Source organism: Trichosurus vulpecula, chromosome X, assembly GCF_011100635.1.
Source record: "Trichosurus vulpecula isolate mTriVul1 chromosome X, mTriVul1.pri, whole genome shotgun sequence".
Classification (NCBI taxonomy): domain Eukaryota; kingdom Metazoa; phylum Chordata; class Mammalia; order Diprotodontia; family Phalangeridae; genus Trichosurus; species Trichosurus vulpecula.
The window spans coordinates 20378156-20405409 of NC_050582.1; the positions used below are offsets into that span (position 1 = coordinate 20378156).

At 39.3% G+C, this 27254-nt stretch overlaps 1 protein-coding gene across 1 annotated transcript in view; it reads right to left on the reverse strand.

The window, feature by feature from the left end:
• The window catches only part of LOC118832811 (connector enhancer of kinase suppressor of ras 2-like), a 566603-nt gene that overhangs the window by 107776 nt on the left and 431573 nt on the right, over positions 1 to 27254 (reverse strand). The window contains exon 14 of the mRNA XM_036740170.1: positions 144 to 178. Coding sequence (XP_036596065.1) covers positions 144 to 178 — 35 coding nt within the window. The remainder of the gene's footprint in view (positions 1 to 143; positions 179 to 27254) is intronic.

A 27254-nucleotide genomic window follows, 5' to 3' on the forward strand; every position in this document is an offset into this window, starting at 1 on the left:
TGACATGAATACTATTTTAACTAAAAAATACAGGGCACCTCTGGGCAAACAAATTCAATTCCTCTGAGAAAGTGAACCATTTGCTCGTGTGACGGTATAATGGAGACTGGAGTGGTTACACAAAAAGAGCGTGCGCAATTTACCTGTCGGAATCTCCACGGATGTTGTCTCCGCCTCTCTGCAAAAAAGAAAGAGAAGTTCGTGGTTAGTTCTCAAGCTACCAGCGAGACTGAGATGAGAAATCTTCACTTCCTGATCAATAAGAGGATGTGAATGATAGACCGGCAAGTGAGGTCATCAAAAAGAGCCTTGACTTTTACTCTGAGGGAAACAACACAAAACCCACATTATAGTAACTGGAGAACAAATGAGCTCTCAGAAGAGGGTGCTAGTCAAACTGAACTTCTGTACTTCTCAAAGAATATTAAAAAGCTGAACATGGTTGACTGAAATACAGGTAGGTAAGTTCCTGATTAAACAACCAAATTTGATTTAAATACTACTAAGAGACTTTCAGATACTCTCTGTTTCTATTTAGTTGGGTGGGAAACATGGAAATTCCTCAAAGGATTGTTTTTAGCTTTATTGTGACATTACCCATCTTCAGATTCAGATCATAAGTGGGTTGTTGACAAGTGTGCATGAATTTTGATGCAATTTAAACAATCCAAGAATATACATTTTTGTTGTTGAAAACTTAAAACATATTTATCGGCTCAGGACTTGGTAATACCACTTATTCTGACAAAGATTGTGTCTATATGACAACAAAAGACTCAGACAAAACTGGAAAAATTCACTCCATCACTGAATATTTTGTCTTCACGAAGCCAAGCATCAGGCATTTGGAAACACGTACATGATGGAAGAAAAATTTTACTTGTAATCCAAATGTTTTAGTTTCACATGGACATGGCCAAGGTCATCTAAACATACTTCTATTTGTTATCTACAAACTATGTTACAAGGTATGCCAATTTAAAGAAAATGCATGGATGGACAATTCTTCTAGAAAATACTCATTGAAAAGAAAAGCAAAAAGAGCAGGGGGCTCAATCTAGTCTTTTAGGATGTGAATATCAAGTTTCAAATGAAAGCTCATGGGAAGCTAAGCAGCAATAATGTTGATCTTTCCAGAACTTCTATGACTTATTTTTAGATACCATGAGAACTCATACGTGCAACAATGGAAGCCACAGTTTGAAAATCTTTGTGTATTCAGCTTTTGGGATATCTGTAAAATATAGTTGACTTTAACTTGGTAGGTGCTCTCTCTTTCCTTATTTGTGCAAACTCTCAGGCTTCTTATTTGGCAGAGGATAACTCAGTTGGGATTTCTCATAGCTGAGGGTCTTATTCTCCCTTTCTACATGCTAGTACCATTGACTTGTTGAAAAAATTACCATTTTTGTGAAGTCAAGCAAAAGGACTAGGAAATGCCTTAATGCTTGAAAGTTTCCCTTAGCACGATATTCCATTTCCCATTCAGACAATGGACATCTTCAAAAACTTCAGAAAAGTTAATGATTTTTTAAGACACGTTTTCTGGTTGGAACCTAAGTCTATAAATTTTTTTTGCATGTTAATTTTTTTTAATTTAATTTAAATTTATTTATTTAACATATTTAGTTTTCAGCATTGATTTTCACAACAGTTTGAATTACAAATTTTCTCCCCATTTCTACCCTCCACCCCCACTCCAAGATGGCATATATTCTGGTTACCCTGTTCCCCAGTCAGCCCTTCCGTCTATCACCTCCCTCCCCTCTCATCCCCTTTTCCCTTCCTTTCTTGTAGGGCAAGATAAATTTCTACGCCCCATTGCCTGTGTATCTTATTTTTTAGTTGCATGCAAAAACTTTTTTTTTTGTTTTTGAACATCTGTTTTTAAAACTTTGAGTTCCAAATTCTCTCCCCTCTTCCCTTCCCACCCACCCTCCCTAAGAAGTCAAGCAATTCAACCTAGGCCACATGTGTATCATTATGTATAACCCTTCCACAATACTCATGTTGTGAAAGACTAACTACATTTTGCTCCTTCCCAACCCATCCCGCTTTATTGAATTTTCTCCCTTGACCCTGTCCCCTTTCCAAAGTGTTTGTTTTGATTACCTCCACCCCCATCTGCCCTCCCCTCCATCATCCCCCCCCCCTTTTATTTTTTTTTTATCTTCCTCCCTCTTCTTTCCTGTGGGGTAAGATACCCAACTGAGTATGTATGATATTCCCCCTCAGGCCAAATCTGGTGAGAGCAAGGTTCACTCATTCCCCCCTCACCTGCCCTCTCGCCTCCTCCCAAAGAACTGCTTCCTCTTGCCACCTTTATGCGAGATAATCCACCCCATTCTATCTCTCCCTATCTCCCTCTCTCAGTACGTTGCTCTCTCATCCCTTAATTTCATTTTATTTCTTTTAGATATCTTCCCTTCATCTTCAACTCACCCTGTGTCTGCTCTCTCTCTTTTACATATATATATATATATATACACACACACACACATATATATATACACACACATACATACACATACATACATATACACATAGATATATACATACACATTCACTTATATATATATATATATATACATAAACATATATATATATATATATATGCATATTCCCTTCAGCTACCCTAATACTGAGGTCTCATGAATCATACATGTCATCTTTCCATGTAGGAATGTAAACAAAACAATTCAATTTTAGTAAGTCCCTTGCAATTTCTGTTTCTTGATTACCTTTTCATGCCTCTCTTGATTCTTGTGTTTGAAAGTCAAATTTTCTATTCAGTTCTGGTCTTTTCACTGAGAAAGCTTGAAAGTCCTCTATTTTATTGAAAGTCCATATTTTGCCTTGGAGCATGGTACTCAGTTTTGCTGGGTAGGTGATTCTAGGTTTTAATCCTAGCTCCATTGACCTCCGGAATATCGCATTCCAAGCCCTTCGATCTCCTAATGTAGAAGCTGCCAGATCTTGGGTTATTCTGATTGGGTTTCCACAATATTCAAATTGTTTCTTTCTAGCTGCTTGCAATATTTTCTCCTTGATCTGGGAGCTCTGGAATTTGGCGACAACATTCCTAGGAGATTTCTTTTTGGGATCTATTTGAGGAGGCGATCGATGGATTCTTTCAATTTCTATTTTTCCCTGTGGCTCTAGAATATCAGGGCAGTTCTCCTTGATAATTTCTTGAAAGATGGTATCTAGGCTCTTTTTTTGATCATGGCTTTCAGGTAGTCCAATAATTTTTAAATTATCTCTCCTGGATCTATTTTCCAGGTCAGTGGTTTTTCCAATGAGATATTTCACATTGTCTTCCATTTTTTCATTCCTATGGTTCTGTTTTATAATATCCTGATTTCTCATAAAGTCACTAGCTTCCACTTGCTCCAATCTAATTTTTAAAGTAGTATTTTCTTCAGTGGTCTTTTGGACCTCCTTTTCCATTTGGCTAATTCTGCCTTTCAAGGCATTCTTCTCCTCATTGGCTTTTTGGAGCTCTTTTACCATTTGAGTTAATCTATTTTTAAGGTGTTGTTTTCTTCAGTGTATTTTTCAGTATTTTTTTGGGTCTCCTTTAGCAAGTCATTGACTTGTTTTTCATGGTTTTCTCGCATCCTTCTCATTTTTCTTCCCAATTTTTCCTCTACTTCTCTAACTTGCTTTTCCAAATCCTTTTTGAGCTCTTCCATGGCCTGGGACCAGTTCATGTTTTTCTTGGAGGCTTTTGTTGTAGGCTCTATGACTTTGTTGTCTTCTTTAGGCTGTATGTTTTGGTCTTCTTTGTCACCAAAGAAAGAATCCAAAGTCTGAGATGGAATCTGGGTGTGCTTTCACTGCCTGGCCATATTCCCAACCAACTAACTTGACCCTTGAGTTTTTGAGTGGGGTATGACTGCTTGTAGACTAACGAGTTCTATGTTCCACGTTTGGGGGGGAGGTGCCAGCTCAGTCACAGCAGCACTACTCCTTCCCCAAGAACCCCCAGCCCGGTCTGGGCTTAGATCTTCAGCAGGCACTGCACTCCTGCTCTGATCCACCACTTAATTCCTCCCACCAGGTGGGCCTGGGGCCAGAAGCGGCAGCAGCTGTAGCTGCCCCACCTCCACTGCCCCCGGGGCTGGAAGCCGAACTGCGAACTCCTTCCACTCCCGCAGCTTTTCCCACTAACCTTCTCCGCAGTCTTTGGTGTTTGTGGGTTGAGGATTCTGGTAACTGTCACAGCTCACATATTCAGGGTGCTAGGGGCCCCATCCGCCCGACTCCAAGTTTGGTTGTTCCACGCCGCTCAGGCTGGGCTCTGCTCCACTCCGTTCCCAGCTCCCAGCTCCCAGCTCCCAGCTCCGTGTGGGATAGACCTCACCCAGAGACCATCCAGGCTGTCCTGGGCTGGAGCCCTGCTTCCCTCTGCTGTTCTGTGGGTTCTGCCTTTCTAGAATTGGTTCAGAGCCATTTTTTATAGGTTTTTGGAGGGACTCGGTATGGAGCTCACACTAGTCCCTGCTTACCAGCCGCCATCTTGGCTCCACCCCCCCCCCCAAGTCTATAAATTTAACAAATTCCAAATGGCAGAACTATTAGCATACCAACTCATGCTGCTTTTGGATTACTTTAGACATTTTTCATTATACATTGATTCAAAGTCAAAACCTGACAAAGAGTGAATAGGAAATGTTAGTTTTAGTCTAAGAGGTTTTCTACAGACTATATTTAAGTGTTAGAAATAATGAACCATTGGAACAATCCACACTGCATGCTCTACATCTGAATGAAAGAAAACCTGGGGGGAAATAAGTGCTATTCCAGGTGATCTTTACATATTAATTGACTAATAATTTGTTTTGGGTACCCAGCTGGAATCCATCACTTTTCTCCTCACTTATCTTCCCCCCCAATGCCAAAGAACATTGGCTGCTCAGGAGGGATCCAGGATAGCACTAGATGTATTGAGATGACATTTTCCATTACAATGGCCCACCAAGTTATTTCTGCCAAGCACATGAATTTATATTATAAACCTATCGACTGAGTATCTACTGCAAGCCATTCTGCTGGGTTATAACCAGTGGAGAGCTGTACTGGACATAGTTCCTGCCTTCCAGCAGCTTATAATCTGAGTGGAGAAATAAACTATGTATGCAAATTATTAACATCTCAGGCAGTATGTACCATGAGTGGGAGAGAGAGGAAATGCAAAATGAGGTATGGTACAGTGGTGACAGTGTCACATTTGGCATCAGAGAAACTGAATTTGGATCCCAAGTCACTTACATGCTACCTGTGTGATTTTAGGTAAGTTACTGAACTTCTTTGGGTCTCAGTTTCCTCATTTATAAAAGGATTAACTTAGATGACTTCTAAGGTCACTTCCAGGTTTAAGTCTATGATCTTGAATTCAGAGGAGTGAGTGGTCACTTTTGGCCAGAGTAATCAGGGAAGTCTTCCTGCAGGAGGTAGGATTCTAGACAGGCTTTGAATGATAGGGAGGATTTTGATAGGAAATGGTGGGAAGGAGGGAGGTCATCCAGGGAGAAGGTCTGATGACCATGATGCCTCAAATTCAAGCATTGAAAAACAATCTCTCTTTTCTGTTAAGACTCTTGTATGTGAATGCACTTGGTTTTCATGTATATGAATTACAGGTTCAGGACTTTGTCTCAGACATCTAGGATGACTCGGTGGCTACTAAGAACTTTTGGCACAGTGGGCATCTAACATGTGACCAGATAAAGTATATTCAAACATACTGAATGCATACAATGTTTAAATCAGGTGGGCCTCCATCATTGTCTAACAACTGGTACTTTTATAGTGTTTTTCCTTGAAATCTGAAATGGCTTGAGAGTCTGGTCCCCTGCATGAGGTCTGGTTTCCATTGCCCTATAAGGAGAAATAAGGAGTCTGAATCACCAGAATTCACCAAGGGAGAAGAGCTGTGTGGGGTACCGAGACAAGATTGTCTCTGTTTTTGCTTTTGTTCCTTCCTCTTGTGTTCTCAGTCATTGGTAAGCTTAGAGGAAGGAAAGCTGAGAGAGGAAGAGAGGGAGAGAAAACAGAGAGAAGAAAGGAGGGAGAGGCAGAAGGAGAGGGAGAGAGGCAGGGGGCAGGGGAGAGGGAGAGATCAGCTCCTTGTCAAAGCCCTTATTTTTAATCATATTGTTTTTTTAATATTCCACTGCAGAGGCATTCCATTTGGCAAAACAACTTGGCAAATGAGTAACCTGATCAGTGCTTTTGTGCAATATGTGTATTTTCAAAGGTCATATTAGTCACTCAAGCAAATGATATCTTAAATTTTGTATGCCTCATTTTTTTAATGGATTTATTTGAAAAGCTAACCATTATTAGTTACTCATACAGAAATGAGTAAAGTAGTGAAGAAGCCAGTTACCATGTGGGAATAATGAGCTTCTTTGTACATTTGGATCCATTCTAGAACATTCTAGTTTTGTGTCAAACTCAAATAGAAGCAGATCTCTGTAGGCCACATATTGACTTAGAAAACCACAAATTAACATTATCTCTGTTGTTTGTATTTATTTATTTTCTTAAATATTTCCCTGTTACACTTTAATCTGGTTCAGGCCTTACTCGGAAGTGTTATGGGTCACATGGGGCCTGAAGGCTGTGTGACACTTTTGTGTCACCATTCAATATTAAGTTCAATCCCACAACCATCTGTCAGGTACCTAAGTGCACAATGCACAGTGTATTGCAACATTTTCTGTTTTCTGTTTCAGCAGAAATCATGGGAAGACATGCAGATGGGAGTTCTTGCATGAATCACTTTGTCACAATAACACCAAATCAGGTTATTTTCCTTAACTTTTCAACTATTCTCAGTGCAAAGATAGCAAAAGAAAATGAACTGGTAACAACTGCTGGATGATTTAGGGTAAAGAGAACTGGACAGGAGGGTCCTGGTCTCTGGGCCCTGCTGTAGAACTTGCTATGTGACCATACCAGGTAAGTGACTTAGCCTCTCTAGGGCTGTTGCTTCAAATGGAAGATGAGGGAAGTACTAAAGAATCTCCTAGGTTCCTTCTGCCTCTTACACTCTGGGAGTCTAGAAGTATATTCCAGGATTCAACGCAGCCATAGACATAATTTTAAGGAAGCCCAATAGCTGAAGGAAATTATTGATGGAAACGAGCCTTTTGTCTCCATTGCATTTTCTAACCCTCTTCTGGCAAATGTTTGATTCATTTTTGGTACCTATAATCATTCGTACATAAGACAAACTGATTACAAAGGCATCCAGTATGAGAGCTTCAGCTAGACATGGTATGAGAGGTCAGTTTATAATATAGACTTTCCTGTTGAATGTGATATACAATAAAGCCTTGATAAACTGGCATGGTTGTGGAGTGATTAGTTCTGGGTATGAGAAAATTCTGGAGAACTAAGAGTTTACCCTTTAAGAACTGGAACTTCAAAGTGTGGTGAAACTTTTTTTCCTTCTCCAACCCCAAGATGCAGAGAGCAGAGCTATTGGAAAGCTACTGCAAGGTGCTCTTTGCTCCCTAAGTGGCAGCTAGATGCTGATGCAATGGATAGAGCACTGGGCTTGGAGTCAGGAAGAGTCCTCTTCCTGAGTTCAAATCTGGCCTCAGACACTAACTAGCTGTGTGACCCTGGGCAAGTCACTTTACCTTGTTTGCTTCCGTTTCCTCATCTGTAAAATGAACAGGAGAAGGAAATGGAAAACTCCTCTTTGCCAAGAAAGCTCCAAATGGGGTCATGGAGAGTTAGACATGACTGAAATGACTGAACAACAACAACTTTGCTCTCTAGGAAGCCAGCACTAAGCTGTGTTAGCCTGTCTCTCTTTTCTTGCTGCCATCTTTCTCTGCTATCAGTGTCTGCTGCTCTCCAGCTCTGTTGTTGCCATTGCTGTTCCCGATTCACACCCCTCCCCTTGTCTCCACTTAGGTTATGCTACCTGGGCTTTTTGCTGTTTTTTGTTTGTTTTTTGTTTTGCTCTTTGGTTTTCATTTGGAGTAGCTCACTTCTTATAGACATTCTCACCCAACAAGAACACTCCTTCTTTCTCTTGTCAACAACTTACACATTCGTAGCACATCAGGAGGAATGTTCTGGTCTTTCATTATTCTCAGCAATTTTCATGACTGTCTTCTGCTATGCTCTTTCAAGGAAAAGACTATTTTTGCTACTGGTTTTTATAAACCCAGAGCCCAGCACAGTGCCTTACACATAGTAGGAACTTAAATACTTACTTAATCTAATTGAATCAAGTCAGACTTGTTTTAACACTTTTTTTTAGATGCAGCATTTTTGGAATGCATGAGGGTTTCATAAGGCTGGTCTCCAGATAAATAAGATTTTGCCATATATGCCAAGGAACAATACAAAGGCTCATAACTCTTATCCACAAAGATATTATTGATGCCAGTCAGGATACATATTTTTTTTGGGGGGGAAGTCAGAATAAATAGGATACAAACCATTTTTCTCAAGTTCACTGAATGGACAAGATTACTGACTTTTAAAATGTCATTAGGGTTCACATAATAGGTTCACTTTTCACCTCCATTTTCTTTTATTATTTTTAATGTTTTATATTGATGTTCTTTTCTTTTAAAATCACTATCATTTCCCACTGACTTCAATAGAACCTTGCCTTCTAACAAATACGGTCAAGCAAAACAATTCAACGTATTGATTATGTCTGAAAATGAATGTCTCATTCAGCACTTATTGTCCACCACCTGTCTCCCAAGAGGCAGGAGGCATTTTTCACCATCAGCTTTCTAATCTCATGATTTGTTACTGCATTGATCAGAGTTCTGAAGTCTTCCACATTGTTTTCCTTTCTTTGATCACTTTTATATGTTTTTAAGGGTACTTCACATGATAGCACCTTCTATGACTAAACCAGAAGTGATACTTATAAGCAGGACACATTAAATTAAGGTTTCTTTCTTAGACAATTAAGTCCTGGAAAGGCAGAGAGACAAAGGGCTACTATGCTAATTGTTTATGTACAGGAGAAAGGGGTAGTCGAGATTATTATTGTTTGTAGAGAAGGACAAGCTTGGTCTCTTACAAAATCAGTTTGTTGTATCACAGACATAAAGAAGAGTATACTTTCAATTCACTCACCCCTATTGTTTTCATAAAAAATTTTTAAAAATAGATGTCAAGGACAAAAACAATAACTGAAATATTTACCGATGCTTTATAGACTAACGTTTGAATGTGGCCCATTGAAGTGTCTTTTTTCCTAGCTTACATTGCCTGTGCTATCAATGTCTGTTTCTCACCTTCCCTGTTGTCATTATGAAGATATTTATTTCTATAGAATTTTACTCTATTAGATTTGGCTCTGTGTTCCAGCCTGTCAAGATCTTTTTGCATCCTGATTTGGTTGTCCAGTGATGTTTCCTATCCTTTCCAGCTTTATGTCATCGGCAAATATGATAGGTATGTCATCAATGCTTTTATTCAGTTAACTGACCAAAATTTAAAACAGCACAGGGCCAAGCACAGATCCCTGGAGTACTCTACTGGAGGGAGCTTTCCATGTTGATAAGAAACTATTCATGGCTGTTTAGAGTCCAGTCATTCAACCAGTTACCAGTCCATCTAATTGGACCATCTTTTAGTCCACATCTATTTTTTTTCCCTCACAAATGTAGATTATCAATTATTTGGCTAAAATCTAGGTAAATTATATCTACAGCATTCCCCCAATCTACCAGTTTAGTAACCCTGTCAAGAAAGGAAATTATGTTAGCCTGGTATAGCTTGTTCTTGCTGAGGCCATGCTGGCTCTTTGTTATCACTACTTCCTTTTTTAGACATTCCCTAACTATCATAAGTATTCCTAAAGTTTGCAATGAAACTAGTTCAGGCACACTGGTTTTTACATTGCAGACTGTATTTATTTCCCTTTTGTGAAAACCAGCCCAACATTTGCCCCTCTTCATTTGTGGGGTAATACTCCTGCTTTGAATTTCTTTTGAAGGCCACGGACAGTGGTTCATAGCAGTCGTATCTGTCCATTCTTCCAGTACCCTATGGTATAGTTCATCTGGGATGGGTTACATGAACTCATCAAAAGCAGTTGGAGGCTCTCTTATTTTCCTTGGGTACCAAATCTCTATTAGCCAATTCTTTTCTCACTTTTCTAGGCCAAAGCAAAATTAGAATCGAGCATCTCTGCCTTCTCCCCATTGGTATCTCATCTACTTTGGGTAGGGCTCCTAGCCCTTTTGGGTCCTCCTCTTTTTCCTAATGTGGCAAAACTCACACTTTTGCTATGTTTTGTTCCCTTGCTGGCATCAGATCAGTCTGAATTTGAACATTCCTGACACTGTCCTTTTTTCTTCCCAGTTTAATTCAACTAGATTTTATTAAATGCCTATTATGTACAAGGCAAAAGGTTTTGAGACTACAAAGACAAAATGTAAAAAAAATCCCCACACTCAAAGAACTTGCATTCTACTTATGTTGCTTTATTTTAGTTTTAAGTAACAACCTTTCTGGTTTTTTGAAAGTCTTTTCCCTGTTATCTCTACAGTGTGAATCCTCCCTTGTTCAAAAAAAAATAAGCAAAACCTAGAAATATAGTAACCAAATCTGAATGTAGGGAGGTATGTTTCATAATTAGGCCTCTCAGGCTGAACATGGTCGTTATAATTAATCAGAGTTTGACGGCCATTTAGTGTAGTTTCTGTTTGTGTTCTTTTGGTCACTGTATATTGTTCTCTTGGTTTTGTTTACTTATCTCTTCATTAGTTCATATAAATCTTTCTATGTTTCTCTGAATTCCTCATATCTGTTCTTTCTTCAAATGCAATGACATTACATTCATATATCTCAATTTGTTCAGCCATTCCTCAATTGATGAACATAATGCTTATTTCCAGTTTTTTTTGCTACCACAAAAAGTGCTGCTACGGATGCTTTGGTATACATAGGATGTTTCTTCTATTTTGGACCTCCTTGGGGATATGCATACACCAAAGGGGTCACTGGGTCTGGGTTTTCTCATATAACACTAAATTGTTTTCCAAACAGTTGGGCTAATCCTCAACTCCACCAAGAGTGTGTATTCATTCGCCTACCTTTCTATGGCCCTTCTAGTTTTGGCTCTTTCCATCTTTCATCATATTTGCTTGGAAAGGAAAGATGAGAAATAATCAAAATAGTAAACATTTTTAGGACTGTGGGAAGACGGGCACACTAATGCACTACTGGTACGACTATAAATTGGTCCAGTTATTTGGAGACAAAGTCCTGCTCTGATACCTCTTCATGGTGAGTAGGTGATCCTGGGTTCTTGAAGGCTAGGCATTAAGTATGACCCATGACAACAGAGAGAGGCTGTTTTTCTGAAGACCAACTTAGCTACCCACAGAGAGTCATATCACCAGCAGGATGGCCACAAGGGATGAACTTTTTAAACTACGGAAATCCATGAAACAATAGTCCTTGGTCTCGATGTGGTTTTTTGCAGTGATGGTGGCAGAATGATGGGAAAGGGGGAAGAGTGTGCTAAGAATCACATGGTTTTCAGACCATCAATAAACTTTAATTTGACTACTGGTACCCTAAACATGAGATACTTGTTCAGTGACCAATGACAGGACATATAGGACTAAAGGAGCTGGGCCTTATCAACCTTGACATCCTTGCTCTATACAAAACTAAAAGAAAAATGGAAGTTACAGTTAAATCAAAGGATGGCTGAAATGTATTCCTTGGAAAGGCAAAAAAGAAGTTGGCAGAGTGGGTTTTAACTTATGCCTAAAGATAACAAGAAGCATTATTCATAGGACATTTGGTTATCACAAACTGCAGTGTTAATAATGATAATTTACAAAAAGACCATCATGAAAATAATTGTAGTGCATGTACCAACATCATTTGCTGAGGATGAAGAGATAGAGAAATTCTATGAAGAGCTTGATAAGGCCTTCCAAATTAAATCAACCTACACTCTGATACTTGGTGACTTCAATGCAAAGGTAAGAAAAGTTGAGACTAAGAAGAAACATGTGGAAAAACATAATTCAAGAAGAAAGAATGAGAAGTCAAAGACTTGTAGATTATTAGAAAAGCGTCACACCTCTATATCACAAACTCTTTCTTTGAAAAAAAAAAGGAAGGCACTAGACATGCTAAGCATCAAATAACATGTTAGAGATTAAAAATAAGATTATATTTTAACACTCAGGAAAGACTTTTTGTTGTCATGGGAGTTATCTCTGTGTCAATTGTCAGCGTATAGTTAGATAAGTGACTTGATAGAACTAAGATCAAATTAGTTTAAAAAAGAATTATGAGAAAAGGACATAGTATATAACTGAAAAAACTTAAGCAAGTACCTGACAATCAGAACTGGGAAATGGACAAAAGGAATGACCTTGACACTGAATATAACAATTCCATACGGAAGTTTAACCAATCCGAATTAGTTGCCATAACAAGACCACCAAAAGAACACAGAAAGCAACTTAGTCAACAAATATCTGACTTCTTTGCCAAACAAAGGAGAGAGTTGCCAAAGGCAGCACTAGATTAGACTGGAAACTCATCTGTAAAGTTATATGTAGGATGGTAGATGATTATGAGTGGTATCATCTCATAAAGGAGACAGAAGTAGTGAAGGGTAAAATCAGTTTAAAGAAAGCTTGTCAAGATACCCAACTAAGCAAAGACATTTAAGGATGAAAATGGAGGGATTACAAATAGACAAAAAATGAAAAATATCTATAAAAATCATTGTAAACTATTTTCTTCATCAAGTATGGTGAAACCACCATAGTTGGATCCTAATATCACTTTATTTTAAACAGGCACATTTCCTAAGTATTACCTGAAAGAAAGTAGTAGCCATGAAAAAATTGCTTAGGACCTTTCATTAACTATTTTTGGAAGAACGATCTCTGACTCTCTGTTAATCAAACAGTCAACAAGCATTTATTAAGCACATGCTATGTGCTAGGCCCTGTGCTAAGTGCTAGGAATACAAATACCAGTAGAAAGAAAGATGGTTCCTTCCCTCAAGGTGCTTACATTCTAATTGGGGAAGATAACATATAAAAGGGAGTGAAAAAGGGAGATGGGGTGGGGGAAGGTACCTAGCTTGGGGCATGGAAGAGGAGGTTTGAGTACAGTCTGCAGAGGACTGAGACCTAGCTGGCCTGGGTACCCTCCTTAAATGAAGGTTCTGGGAGGAGCCATCTGATCCAAGGAAGAGGCTGCAGGGACAGAAAGTACTTCTGATATGTGAATTCCAGGGTTGGAGTAAAGTTTCAGGATGGAGATCTGGGGCATGGGAGAGGTCCAGAAAACATCCTGGAAGATATACCAACAAAAATAACCCTGTTCAAAGACCCTTTGATAATTAACATCGGCTGAGACATAAAACAGTCTGCTCGACAATTATATTTGAACCTTGGGATGGAGGAGATCCATCACAGAATCCACCTTGTGGACAGTAAGGTCATACAGCTGTTCCTGTTTGTCAGTGACATTGTGCTGACAGCATTGAACACACACAAATGTCTATACAGGTCTATCTATCTATATCTGCTCTCCCCAAGTTTAGGACAAATGCCCCACTATTCTTGGATTTCCGTTCATTCTCTAGCACAAATTCTAATATGGAGTGATCTTTACCACATCAAGAGGCTAAGTGACTTACCCAGGAACACACAACTAGTATAGTCCTGGAGACAGGATTTGAAGCCAGGTCTTCTCAGCTCTTACTTAGGTCAGCTCCATATCCATTATGCTGTACTATTCCTTATCTAGAACATACTAGAGGAAAAATGCCATGGCTAAAGCCGGCATCTTTGAGAAATTCTGACAACTCAGCACACTTGTTTTAAAAGTTTCAATCTTTTGAAAATCAAACAAGAAGAAATGTAGCTTTGATTGTGCCTATATGCAGGCTGTGTCCACAGTCCAGTGTATTTTAGCTTTTGAATAATGGTTTTAATCATATGCAACACTAAAATCAGCAGCGATTGCAACTTAGTTGAAAGTGATTAACCCGAATTCAAGTATAAGGACTCCGAAGAGTATATTTTTCACATAACATCATGAACAGTTACTGTGCCATAAAGTTGGGATGGATTAGAATGACAAAAGATATAAAAAAGACAAAATCCAAGTTGCATTTCTTCTAGAAACGGCATGCAGATCAAATCTTGTTACAACAAGTAGCACCGAAATGAACATCTTTGTATTGCTAAAAGGCTTTCAGCAATATGTGATAACCATGAGATTTCATTATGGGATTTCACTAGTTCAAACTTCAATAATTTGGAATTTGAAATACTTCACACATGGGCTGGCCTGAGGTTTAGGTATGCAATGTATGAAAAAACATCTATGCTGAGCAAATGAGGAGTGAAAAGAAAACTGGATGGGAAATAACCTAACCAGCTCAAGAACAAAATTTTCAGATGTGAAGGGACTCCTTTATGTACAATTGAGTCATGATGTCTTAGGGATGGACAGGACCTCGAAGATTATTTGGTCCTGCCCCCTGATTTTACAGATGAAAAAACTGAGGCAGTTTTTTGAGAGATGGGATCACTTGCTCAAGTTCACACAGTGAGTCTGCGGCAGGCTCTGGGACTAGGACCCAGGTTGGCTGATTCCCAGTACAGAACTCTTCCCATTAAATCACACCTGGAAATCAAGGTGATTATTGCAAGTCATTCTCATTTATTGAGTAGAATAGGTCCCAGAAGACCTACCTGGTAATACCTTACATGCTTGAAACTAATTAAATTGCATTTCTTAGAAAAAAAAGCATTCTGTGTAGCTCAGTGTTTGGTAATTCAGAATGTAAGCCTGATTGTTTGCCATATCCATATACAAAGTCCTTAGTAGGTCACTGCTGTGGGACTTAATTGGTGGCCCCATTTCATCCTGGCTCCTGGAATGTAACTCTTTTTCTCATTGGTCTCAAGCAAGTGACTGAGAGTTTCTCTTGAGCATTCCCATGTTCTCAGGAAAGCTGCCCCTCTATTTGTCTCTCCCCCATGCTGGTCCTTTCAACATGGTTGCCTGCAATGTCTAATTTGATAGAGATTATAATTCAGTAGTCTCAGAGCACTATAGAACTTTCAAGGTTTTATAAAGCCCTCTTAGTCTGCTCTCCAAGGAATCTGCTATTATAATGCTTTTTCTTGACAAGATAGTTCAACTTCTGACCAGGCTGACAAAATAGAGAATATTAAAATACAAAACTTGCTAAATGTCAGCAAGGGAATAATGGAGGTAGAATTTGTTTAAGATCACTTCGCCCTGACTCCAGGATGAACTTCACAGGAAGCAGGCCATTTATAAGAGATTTGTTTGAATAGTATATCTAATTTTACTCTCTCATTTTTACTTTAACAACGCCTACACCCTGACATCAGGAGCCCAATTCCAACCCAGCCAGCTGTAATAGGTTCCATTATGAAATATGACTTGAGGGCACAGGATTTTCATTAAAAACAGGTATTTCACCATCAGAGAGCGTTATGCAAACTTCCTGAATCTTTTCTCTTATTCAGGCACTAATAAGAGCAATTGATTACATTACACTATTTGCTGTGTTTTGGCCTGTTAAACTGAAAGTGGGCAATTTTAGGCTTTTTTCTTAGGTGAGTACACTGCAATTTGGGCCCCCCTCCATTAAGAGTGGTGATATGTTATATCATGTGATTAAAATTCCAGCAATATATTATGGGAGTGATATTACTAATTGGTCCCTTTTGCAGAGTGCTCCTTGATAAAGCACGTTAGAAATGCTCTTCATTTACCGATGACACCCACTTGTGTGTGCTGCCTGTAGCTTGGATGGCCAGGCTGAATAATGACATTTCAGGATCATTTTAAGCTGAATATTTTTCATGTCTCCAGGCTGTGCAGAAAGATGTTAAATATTTAGCTGTCCGTGACAGGAGAAGGGAGAACTGAATATGCACAAAAGCATGGGAACACTACGGTGGCCTTCACCTGTGAGCACCTTGTAGAAATCAGGAAGGGCCTGATGTGTGGGTTTGCAAGGAGTCCATGATGCTCTAATGGTGCATCCCTTCTAAAGCACAATTTGTGACACACGTGCCGTCTTCTAGCTGCCACCTCTACTGCTTGTTCCTCTAGCCTGAGCTATTCTGTAGCTTCCTTGATCTTACCTTCCGAAGTGTCCAAGGGGAAAAGGACACCTGTCCCTTTTATGCTTTCATCGCTATGCAGGTCAGCCCTAGGCAAAACTGAGCACGCAAAATGTGCCTCTGGTCCTCCTCGCCTGCCATTTTGGTGCTTTTCACTCCCATGCTATCATACCCAGGGGCCCGGTTTCTCATGTTGTCCTTTGGCTGACTAGATCTTCACAGCATAGAACACTGGGCTGAATCTAATGAGGTTAAATTTAAAAGAGAAACATAAAGTTGTACTTTACAAGTACAAGATGGAGGATGTATGGCAAGACGTCAGTATGCCTAAGAAGCATTTGGGTTTGTTTTAGAGGATTGTGAGCTCAATATGAGTAAATAGTGTGACACCAGCTATGAAAGCTAGTGTGATGTTAAGAGAAGTTTCACGTCTAAGTTTAGGGAAGCAAGAACCCCACTCTTCTCTGCCCTAGTCAGTATAAATCTGGAGCAGAACTGTATTCAGAAGGACAGATGAGCTAGAAAGCATCCAGAAGAAGGTAACCAGAATGTGAAAGGGCCTTAGTTTCATGCCCTATATACAAATCTGTTGAAGGAATCATTGATATTTAGCCTGGAAGGGAAAGGACAGGAGAGCTATCGTTGAGCATTTGAAGGCCTATCATACAGAAGAGATATCAGATTTCTTTTCCTTGGCCCTATAAGCAGAATTAAGAGCAATGGGTAAAGAATACAGTGAAAACAAATTTAGGCTTGATGTAAGGGAAAACATCCTAACAATTGGAGCTATTCATAAATGACTAACTCAAGTGGTAGTTGGGTTTCTTTCCCTGGAAATCTTTAAGCAAAGGCCAGATGATCATTTGTTGGAAATATTGAAATAGGGATTGCTGTTCAGGTCTGGTTTGGGCTAGATGGCTACTGGGATCTTTTCCAATTCTGAGATTCTGTGGGTACACAAAGAATCATTTTCCTGAATTATTCTGTTGCTGTATTTATAGTACTTTTTGGGGGGGGGACGAGGAGAACAAGCCTCCAGCTTTCTGAAAGACCAATGGGGATTTAAGACCTATTAGAGCTTAACACACAACCCTTACATTCCTGTGGTAGGATGAAGCTGGTCCTAAGCTGCTTGTCATTCTCATTTTAAGGAGGTTTTATAGCACCAGGAAAAAAGTATAACTTAACTTAAGGAGTATTTTTGAATAGCATTTTTACATTTATCCAAGAAACGTGTAAACTACTGGATCTACAGGATGTGAAGGATAATTGACCTTTGTTTTATCAGGAAAAGAAAGAAAATATACACAGCAAAAGAGATATTCAAAGCTTTCAAGGCAAACCTTCAAATGACTAGCAACAGTCAAACCATGAAATTTCTTTACCTTGGTTGGGCAGACAGAATGAGAGGGGCATTCATCTAAGCAAGAAATGAAAACAGGGTGAACGTTGTTTCTGCGAGTGCTAAATGATCATATGTTCATTTCTTCTGACACATCAGCTTTAAGTAAACAAGTTCAGGATTATGGCACTGGTTGACTGATACTGCTACCTCATAATTCATTTCCTCTGCCTTATGATTTAGGTATGATTGACTGACATCCTAAATACCCAGCACTGACAATGTTGCCATACATTTTAACCAGCAATTCAAGTGTCATAATTGCCATGTAACAATCTGTGCTTTCCTTTATGGATTGCTGTCTAGGTTTTCATTTAAGGATAGACGGTGGTTGATTGTATGTCAGCTGACTTGTGTCAAAGCTTGTATAGGATAGCATTAACAAGGTAGAAGGTACCGATGAAAAAGATGCACGCTTTTTGAAAAGCTTGAAATTTGTAACTTGCTCAGACAATCACGCAATTTCACAACTGGTAGGGACCTTAGGGAATCATCTAGCCTGCTTTCCTCATTTCACAGATGGGGAAGCTGAGGATCATAGGGGTTCAGTGGCTTGCTCAAAGTTGCATAGCCAGTTAGAGGCAAAATTGCAGCTAGATCCCAGGCCTCACGATTTCCCATCCAGTGCTCCTTGCACTTGAACTCTCCCTCATCTTGGACACTGATCCTATAACTTGACACAGTCTTTACACAGTACTCATTGGCAGTACTGTTAGGAGTATTTTTCCCTTGGGGCAAAAGGAACAGCTGTCTCAGGCACACTTCATGAGAACAGTTCCATAACTTGAGGCCCTCAATGTAATAACTCTAAGAAGGTGGATGTTATATAGGTTTCACTCCATCAAAAACTGATAATTCAAACAATAACATCCTATGCACGGTCAGTTGGGTCGGTATTAATGTTCAAGTAACCTTTCCTAATGCAGACACTCCTTTAAAGAGTCGGGTCACATTGGTAATCTCAAACCACTTTGGTGAGCCGTATTTTGAGAAATGAAGCTGATCTGATCTTTCAATGGACAAATAATATTCAAAAATATCTCAGAAGTGGTACCATGGTTGCTGCTGAGGTAAGTAAGGTTCACACCTGACAACCTAGCTATTATTGAAATATCGGCATGCCCAAAGGCTCTAAGTTATTGGTGCTTTTGAATAAGTTTCAAAATAGTAGAAAAGCTTTCTTTTGCTTACATGGGAAGCTAATAAAAACAAAGGAAAAGGGAACCCATTCTTAACAGCTTTCTTAGGGCACAGTGATGGCTTAGCAGTCCTGCTTTGGAGAACTTGGATGCTCACAGGAACAGATGAACAAATTTACAGGTATCTCCAAATAACAAAATCACGATTGGCACTCTCAGTCTGTCACTTTATTTCCTAACTTTTCCAATATTTTCAACTGGACATCTATCAGAGGTTCTTCCATTTCTACTCTAGGCTACAAACACAGGGATAATCTCTTTACTTCTGGTGATAGTCTAATGACTTATCCAGTGACTAATGTCACTCTTTGGGGTAATGTCCCATATATAAGACTGATTGATCCTGCTAAAAGACTGCTTTCTAACTTCCACATGGTAAAGGCCTTCATGGTATTAAATGATCCTATGTGGTTCTGAGAGCAGGAATTCCTTGGATAAAAATGACAGCACACCAAACATACATTCTTAAGCAGGGTAGCGGTAGGAGGAGTATACATGGCAGGAGGGATAATATTAAGGATATACAAGGTGATTCACTCATAATACTCTACCAATTATGATCATTCTTAAATGAGCACACATAGACCTAATTAAGTAATCCTTTCCTAAGCTCAATTCCTTTTAAAAATGTTAGGAATGACAAATCCAGGCGTATTTTTGACTGTTCCTTGTCAAGAAGTGATTTTTTATTACTTGAAAACTTTCCATAAGCTGTCTAAACTCACTAAGTATACATACACAAGGGTGTGCCAGGGAACACACCTATTTAAAATTCTGATGTCCACCCTCAAATATTAACTATGGAATTCCTGGTACCCTGGAGTCTCAGGTTTGTTAAGTATGATGACTTTCTTTGGGAAACCACCTTACATTGAGGTCCTAAGGAGGAATTAAGATGCCTTGGTTAGATTTGGGGATGAATAAGATTTATACCAATTATCATTCCACAGTATTAGAGTGTAAGATCCAGGGAAAGAATGAAAAAATATGGAAAGGTGATCATCGGTTCCTAGATCTAGAGCTTGAAGGGACCTGCGAGGCCATCTTGTCCAACCCCAGGAAGGCTCAGTGACTTTTCCAAACAAGTGTCACAAGGAGGAAATACCATTGGTCAAAGTAGGTCCCATCTGTAGGCCTGTGCTGAAAGTAATCATAGTGACTTAGTAAAAGTCCTTTTGGAGTCAGGCTCACTATCACACTCCATTCACACTGTCATTTGCCATATAATTTATTCAAATTAAGATGCCAGATGATTTGGTTCTCATCTGCCTCTTCATTTGGAAGTTATTAACTTTAGACATTGAAAAATGAAATATACATTCAGTCGAGTTAACTGCTTCACACACCACATGCTAACCAACGAAGTGCAGTCATTTCTAGACCTGGTCCTAGTATAATTATAATTAGATATGCACCATGAATGAGAGAAGGCATAAGAAAAGAGCTGTGTGAGAGTTACTACATGACAAGGAATATAGGCAAGAGGGAATCATGATAAGCCTGATAGCTTCAACTGTTCTTTTTTGAACAAACCTATGAGACCATCGACAGTGAGGGTTGGACGAATACATAGAAACAGATAGATCCAGGATGCTAAGCCACTAGCAGACCTGAGGCAGGTGGCCCACTGTGGCTTCCTTCTTACCCCCACCTTGAAAAGTACAAATTAGCCCTCTGGGCCACTAGACAGACGCCCCATTGTACTCTGGAATAGTACACATGAAGGCAGAGGGGTTCTCTAAAAACAATTTATTGTTATTTTCACTAAGTCACTTGAGAACAAAAGGATGGAGAAGATGGCATCTGACAAGATAAGTGGTTTCTCTGGCAAGAAGCCAGTACTAATACAATTGTATTTTCCAAGAGATTTCTTTATTAAAAAGATGCAATAACATTGGCCATGGTGGCTATACTTTCCAGAGACTTAGGCTTGTCTGGCGAAACAGAAGAAATAACGCCTGCCTGCGTCAGGTGCAGTTTGGGGCCTGTGTGGTGGCCTGGGCAAGCTCTTTTCCTTAAAAGGCATTGAAATAATCATGCAGGCTTAATTGGCACTAAAGGCTCGGGCCATTGATGTTGCTTTCTAGTTTCCTAAGTATAAAAAGCCACAGAGAGCTCCAGCTCCTTCCCAATGCTTGACAAGGGGACCACCACGGGCAACAAAGATGGAAGCAGGGGAACTGTCCTCGGCTAAGGCAATGAGGTATCCTTGGGAAATATCCTTCCCCTGCTATGGCTTTTGTGAAATGTTCAGATCTCTCATTCCAATATCAAACTTAAACCAACAAGGGGCCAGACTATGTCAGGCCTTTCCTTCAACACTCTGTCTGCATACATACATACAGTCACTAATTCATTTATCACCATAGTTTCTTCATCTGTAAAACTAGTTTATCTTTAAGCCCCCTTTCAGCTCCACAACTTTTAATAAAAATACATTTATGAAGGGGCTGTTTTGTGCCTAGCACTGTGCTAAGTGCCTCAGGAGAGTCAAATAGAATAAGATATGATTCCTGCCCTTAATGAATCCGCATGAGGCAAGGGCACATGTTTATGCTTCTTATGTTCAAAATCTTCCGACTATACTGTGTGAACCCAACTGGACACAGAGGAGTCAATTGCTTTCAGATTACCAATTGCCACAATCCTTCCATTTCATCTGTAACACCCTATTTATAAACTGAGTATCATCACATAAGGGGTGAAAAGTAGAATTGTGCTTGAGTCTAGGTCTTCTGATGCCAAATCTGGTGCTTTTCCCACTCTACCACATGACTTATTATATTATTTTGATATCAATCATAAGCATTTTGAGTACAATGACCATGCTGTGGTGGCAAAGAGAAGGGGGTACTATATATTTTTTTCCTTTCTTGACATGGGTAAATCCATTTTATGTCTCCATTTCAGTGTGAACAGGCAGCTATAGCTAACCACTATGATATGCCTTTTCCCCAGTTATTGAGCAAAGTTAAACAAGAGACAGAGTCCATCCTATCTTAGACACCCAAGGCCAGTGACAGACTAGCAGATTAGTCTCTGTCCTCTCTCCTGACATACAACAAATTGCCCCCACGGTCAGTGGCCGACTGGGTGTGAACCCAGTATGAGCACACATTTTCTGTATACTTCAAATATATGTGGGGAATGGTTGTTATTCAGAAGCCTACTTGCCCCATAGAAACATTATTCTTTATGTGCCAATTAATGCTTCCTTGTGCCTTGCTTTGTAACTGTGGACTAAAACAGGCTTTTACTGACTTGTATTCTAAATTGTACATACATTGGGTCTTCTTACACAGACAATGCCTTATTTATCTTTGTATTCTATTACAGCACCTGGTATAATTTTGGGCATGAGGGCAATGGATCTCCTGATCTCCAATCTCTGTCCTTGCTAGTCTACCTTCAATATGGTCGCCAGATTGACATTCCTAAAGCATAGGGCTGACTGTAGTCAGTGAACTCCAAGGGCTCTCTTTGACCTCTAGGACCTAATACAAACCCCTCTTCTTGGCATTTAAGCTCTTGGCAACCTGGCTCCAGCCTGCCTTCCCAGCCTTGTTCGACATTATTCCCGCCAATGTGGCCTCACTATTCCTTACACCCATCATGCAGTCTTCCATCTCCATGCCTTTTTGAACAGGCTCGCTGAAGCCTAGAATGTCCCTCCTCCTCATTTCCACCTCTTAGAATTCCTAGTTTCTTTCAAAATTTAGCTCAAATATAGGGTAGATGCAGGTCTTAATTTAATCCTTTCCAAGATACTTATTTGCTAGAGTGTAGTCTCAGGTTCATGGGCAGAGGAAAATGGGCCTCGAAAAATGTACTTTGGAGACATGTTACATTTTAAGATGGAGAATAGATATTGTGGCAATAACTAGAGAGGGAAGACTGAAAAGAAAACATGTGAAGGACTTAACTGTATCAGGGTTTTCCCAAGATTCTATTAAAAGGTAGGTAATATTCTTGTTTCTGTAGGGTATATTATCAGAAAATGGAATCATCATCATAGCTTGCATTTCTGGCCCTTGGGATTTTTGTTTTAATGATTCTTGGCTACAAAAATGTCAAGGGACACTTTTATTTATTAGTGAAACATCCCTGATGGTTACAGGGGCCAAACTTTTGCCATGGGTGTCTACTCTCAAATTCTCCTGAAATTTCTGAAATGTCTCTGACATCAGTTTTCTTAAGCCTAATGATATCCGGGCTGCTATGGTTTAAACAAGATAATTGCCATGCTGACATCCAGAAGTACCTCTGCTTTTCAACCAGGGAACTGTAGGATGTTAGAAAAGAAATCCACAGCTCTAATGTGAGCAAATCAAAGGAACAAAAACAGATTTTTGAGCTGGAAGATAGTGCTTACTCAAAATTTCCGTCACTTTATAAGAACAAAAATAATAAAAAAGCTCTGCTTCATTTTAATTCTATTTTATGAGTCAAAGAACAATGAAGAAAATGAATTCAATCATTGGTGGGAGGAAGACTGCGTGTATTTTTTTTACTGAAACTTGGCAGGTCTCAAAGTTGTAATTTACCAAATTCAAATTCTGGCTCATTGGAAAACCTTTTACTTCTACAGACTATATCTGCATGAGGCAAGTTGATCCATTAAAATGTTGCCTGTTGAGTATAATATGAGTACTCTAATGTCAACTTCTGAAAATCTACAATGGATGGCTAGTAACAAGTGAGTAGTTGAATGATTTGAGGAATCACTGAGCTTAAACTGTACTTTGCCTATTTCTTGTTTGTCTTTTCTGCTAGCTTTTGTCCTTCTATAGACATTTTGGTCAGTATTTACGTTCAACAGTAAGGAGAACTTCCATTGCCCTAAGGAGTAACGAGGCCAAATAAGCATAGGAACTGAAGGTAGAATTAAGCTTTATTACCTCATGACCAAATGAGTGCCATGGTTTGCTAAACAGGCAGTTTTTTAATGACACATTAACATGCCTACTGTAAATTTACAGACCTAAAAGATATTCACATGTGGCAACAAGCATACGGGGCTTCTTTCTCTGTCATTTCATTCTTTCTTGATCTTAGGTGAATATGTATATAGAGGCAGAATAGATGAGATTATGACCCTATGAGCTCTGAAAGTCTGGAGGAACCATCACAGATACAACTGCCAGTTGGAAGCAGAGGCCGCTAGTAGCTTCAGCAGAGCAGCCAGCTCTGCGGAGTGAGTAATCTGCCTGAGTGGCCCAGCAATGAATCCATCCAGAAGCTAAGACACCATGGTCTGAATGCAAAGCCATCTACTTTTTATAACCACCACTTTAAGAATGAGTACATTCTTTCTAGGGGAGAGGATGAGCCTGCTCTTTTCATAACAGCAAAGAACTAGGAACTAAGGGGTACTCACCTGTTGGGATGGCACATTATGGTATATTGATGTAATGGAATATTACTGCACTCCAAGAAATGACAAAATGGACAGATTCAGAAGAGTCTGGGAAGACCTCTATGAACTGCTGTTGCAGAGTGAAGAGAGCAAAGCTAGGTGAACAATTTATATGATGATGACAACATTATAAAGAAAAACAACTTTGAAAGACCTAAGAATTCTGCTCAATACGATGACAAACCACAGTTACAGAAGTCCAAAGATGAAGAACTTCATCCACTTCTTTCCAGAGAGATGTGGGACTTTGAATCCACAATGAAACATATAATTTTGCAGATGGCCAGTGTGGGAATTTGTTTTGTTTTTCTCTGCGTATTTGTTATGAGGGATTTCTTTTTCTTTTTCCTTTTTATTGTTCAAGGTAGGGGAAATGAGTTTTTTCGATCACACCAACTCATTTAATTGTCTACTAAGGTATGGAGGAATGGTGATTTGCACCTTCAGAAGGTGTTCCCACATGGATGAAGCCACCAAAACTTGAAATCTTGGAGTATTTTGTTGGCATGGATCTATCAACATGTTCTGAAAAGATGGCAATGGCTAGCTTTGGTTTCGAAATGATTGTTTTTTTAACCAGACCTTTGATATCATTGCCATAGGGAAATCTTGGTGAGAGAATCTGCCTCTGTTAATGCAAGGTACTGTCTTGGAATTAGGGTTGGAGAGCTGCCTAGGAAATTGAAAGGTTAAGTGACTCATCCAGGGTCATGGAGTTGGGGCTTCAGCACAAGAACTTCCTGACCCTGAAGTTGTCTTGTCATCTCCGACATCACACTACCTCATTTGTCTTTTATCCTGAACAATTTCTTTTATATTTTCTTTTTAATTATGAACATAACAAACAACAACGAACATTTCAATGAACAAAGAATAGAAAGAGGATTATCTATGAAACCATGACTCTCTGTTATGTATAGCTTGCTTAAGTGCACACCAACACTGCCCTCCTTGTCCAGGGCCCCTGTGGAACTTTGCTCTCTTCTGTGTATTTTTTCAACATTTCACTTTCTACACTAGACTTATTCTAGAGAGAAGTACTTGTCTAATCTAAAATAAATTTGTATTTAACCCATCAAATTTATTATGACACAGCTAAAAATAGATACAGATTTTTTTCCCCAGTGTGCATAGAGGAGTGGGTGGAAACTTCTTGTTACTTGTTACTTCTGCAAGTAGCAAACATCCTCGGTTCACCATAAAGGCTTTTATGTTTGCTTAAAAGCACAAAGATAGGAAAACAATAAGTAATCACAGAGCAACAAGAAAAAATAATTTAAAAAACATGTTCCTTCCTAATTTATGGTTCTGATTGAGAAATTCACTGTAGATGGACTGACTTGAAAGGCAGATGGCCTTTAAAAATAATTTTAGTGAATTTCCTTAAAACAGACCATAGGACTAGTACAATTCACAAAATGTTATTGCTCCATTTCTAGCATCTGACAATGGCAGTACCAATCCTGAGAATGGTAAAAGTCATAGAAGTTTGACTGAGGAGCCCTGGTCAATTTTCCATCTACCTTCTGCTTGAACTCTTAGTAACCAATCAATCCAAGATCAGTCAGAAAGGAACCAGCAGTTTTCTTAGACTGCTACCGTGGATCTTCCACAGCTATCCTCCAAATCAAAATGCCCTTAGCCTTTCCTCAGAAATGAATGGATACACACACACACACATACACACACATACATACACAGACACGTGTTATTTAGACATAAACTGGCAGAGGAAAATACTATGATCAGGAAGGGAGTTTTCCTAGGCTGAAGTTCAAACATTGCACTTGAAAATAAAGAATGCTCAACTACATGATTTCTGGAGTCTTATGTATTTGGCCATCTTTAACTGTAAGCTCTCAGAAGACAAGGACCATGCCTGTATAACTCTCTTTGCACAGTAGTGTCAATAAACATTTTTTTTGTTTGTGCTATTCTTTAAAGACTTCATCACTCATAAGAAAAGGGCTTAATGTACTGGCAGCTCCTGATGATCTGTAAACAAATTCTCCACAAATGGGGTTCAGTGTCCATCATCTAGGGGCTAATTTATTGACCTTTGACCAGTTGCCCCCCGATCTCTATAATCAAGACCAGAGGTGTCAAACTTGCTCCCACAAAATCCAAGTGCCCCAAATCAAATTAAAATGGAATTGGGAAATGTTTACTAAGATAAATATCATTTTCTTAGTCAACATGAACTCACAGGGATCCATTTCTATTTGAATTAGATGCCCCTGTTCAAGACCATGGTAAGGACCAAGATAGGAGAATTCCAGGGAGAAGATCCAAACTATAAAACACAGGATCAATTTCAAAGAATCTTCAGGCTGGCCCTTAGAACTCTTTCTGTAAATTGGCCTGGCCTTCCGGTCCAAATATCTGTCCCATTAGTCACCCCAATAAACAACTTCTAGCTAGGGTCAGATGGTCTACTTCCTGCTTTCCTGTTTCTATCCCCTCTTCTGTAATCAAATATACCTCTCCAATGCCCAATCCATCCATAAAGTCCTATGGCGATACTCTGATCCCCATTCATTTCTCCAAACTCTAACTCGTTTTGCATTTATCATCTTAACAGCACAATCAGTACCTTATTATATGGTCCTTTGTTCCCGATGCAAAGAAAGGTAAATGAATTAAAAAGTCTCCACTCTTAAGGAACACATAGACTAATGGGGAAGAAAACATACAGCTATGTACAAGGAAGATATATACAGGCCAAATTGGAGATAATCAGCAGAGGGAATGCACTAGCTTAATGCTAGGGAGAGATTTGAGACTGGGAAACCTATCAGAAGGATATTGCAATAGTTCAGGCATGAGGAGATGAGGGCCTGCACCAGGGTAGTAGTAGCGTCAGAGAAGACAAGGGAGCTTGTAGGGGAGATGTTGTGATGGTAGAATTGATAGGACTTGGTAACATATTGGATATGGAGGTAAGAGAGAGTCAGAAGCTGATTAGGTAGAAAGCAGGCATCAATGAATGATTACTGACTCACTGATTGACGTTCATCAAAAATGCCTTTCTTTTCAACCAACAACCCTTTTAATAATTTCTCATTATCTCAGTTTGCACACTTGGA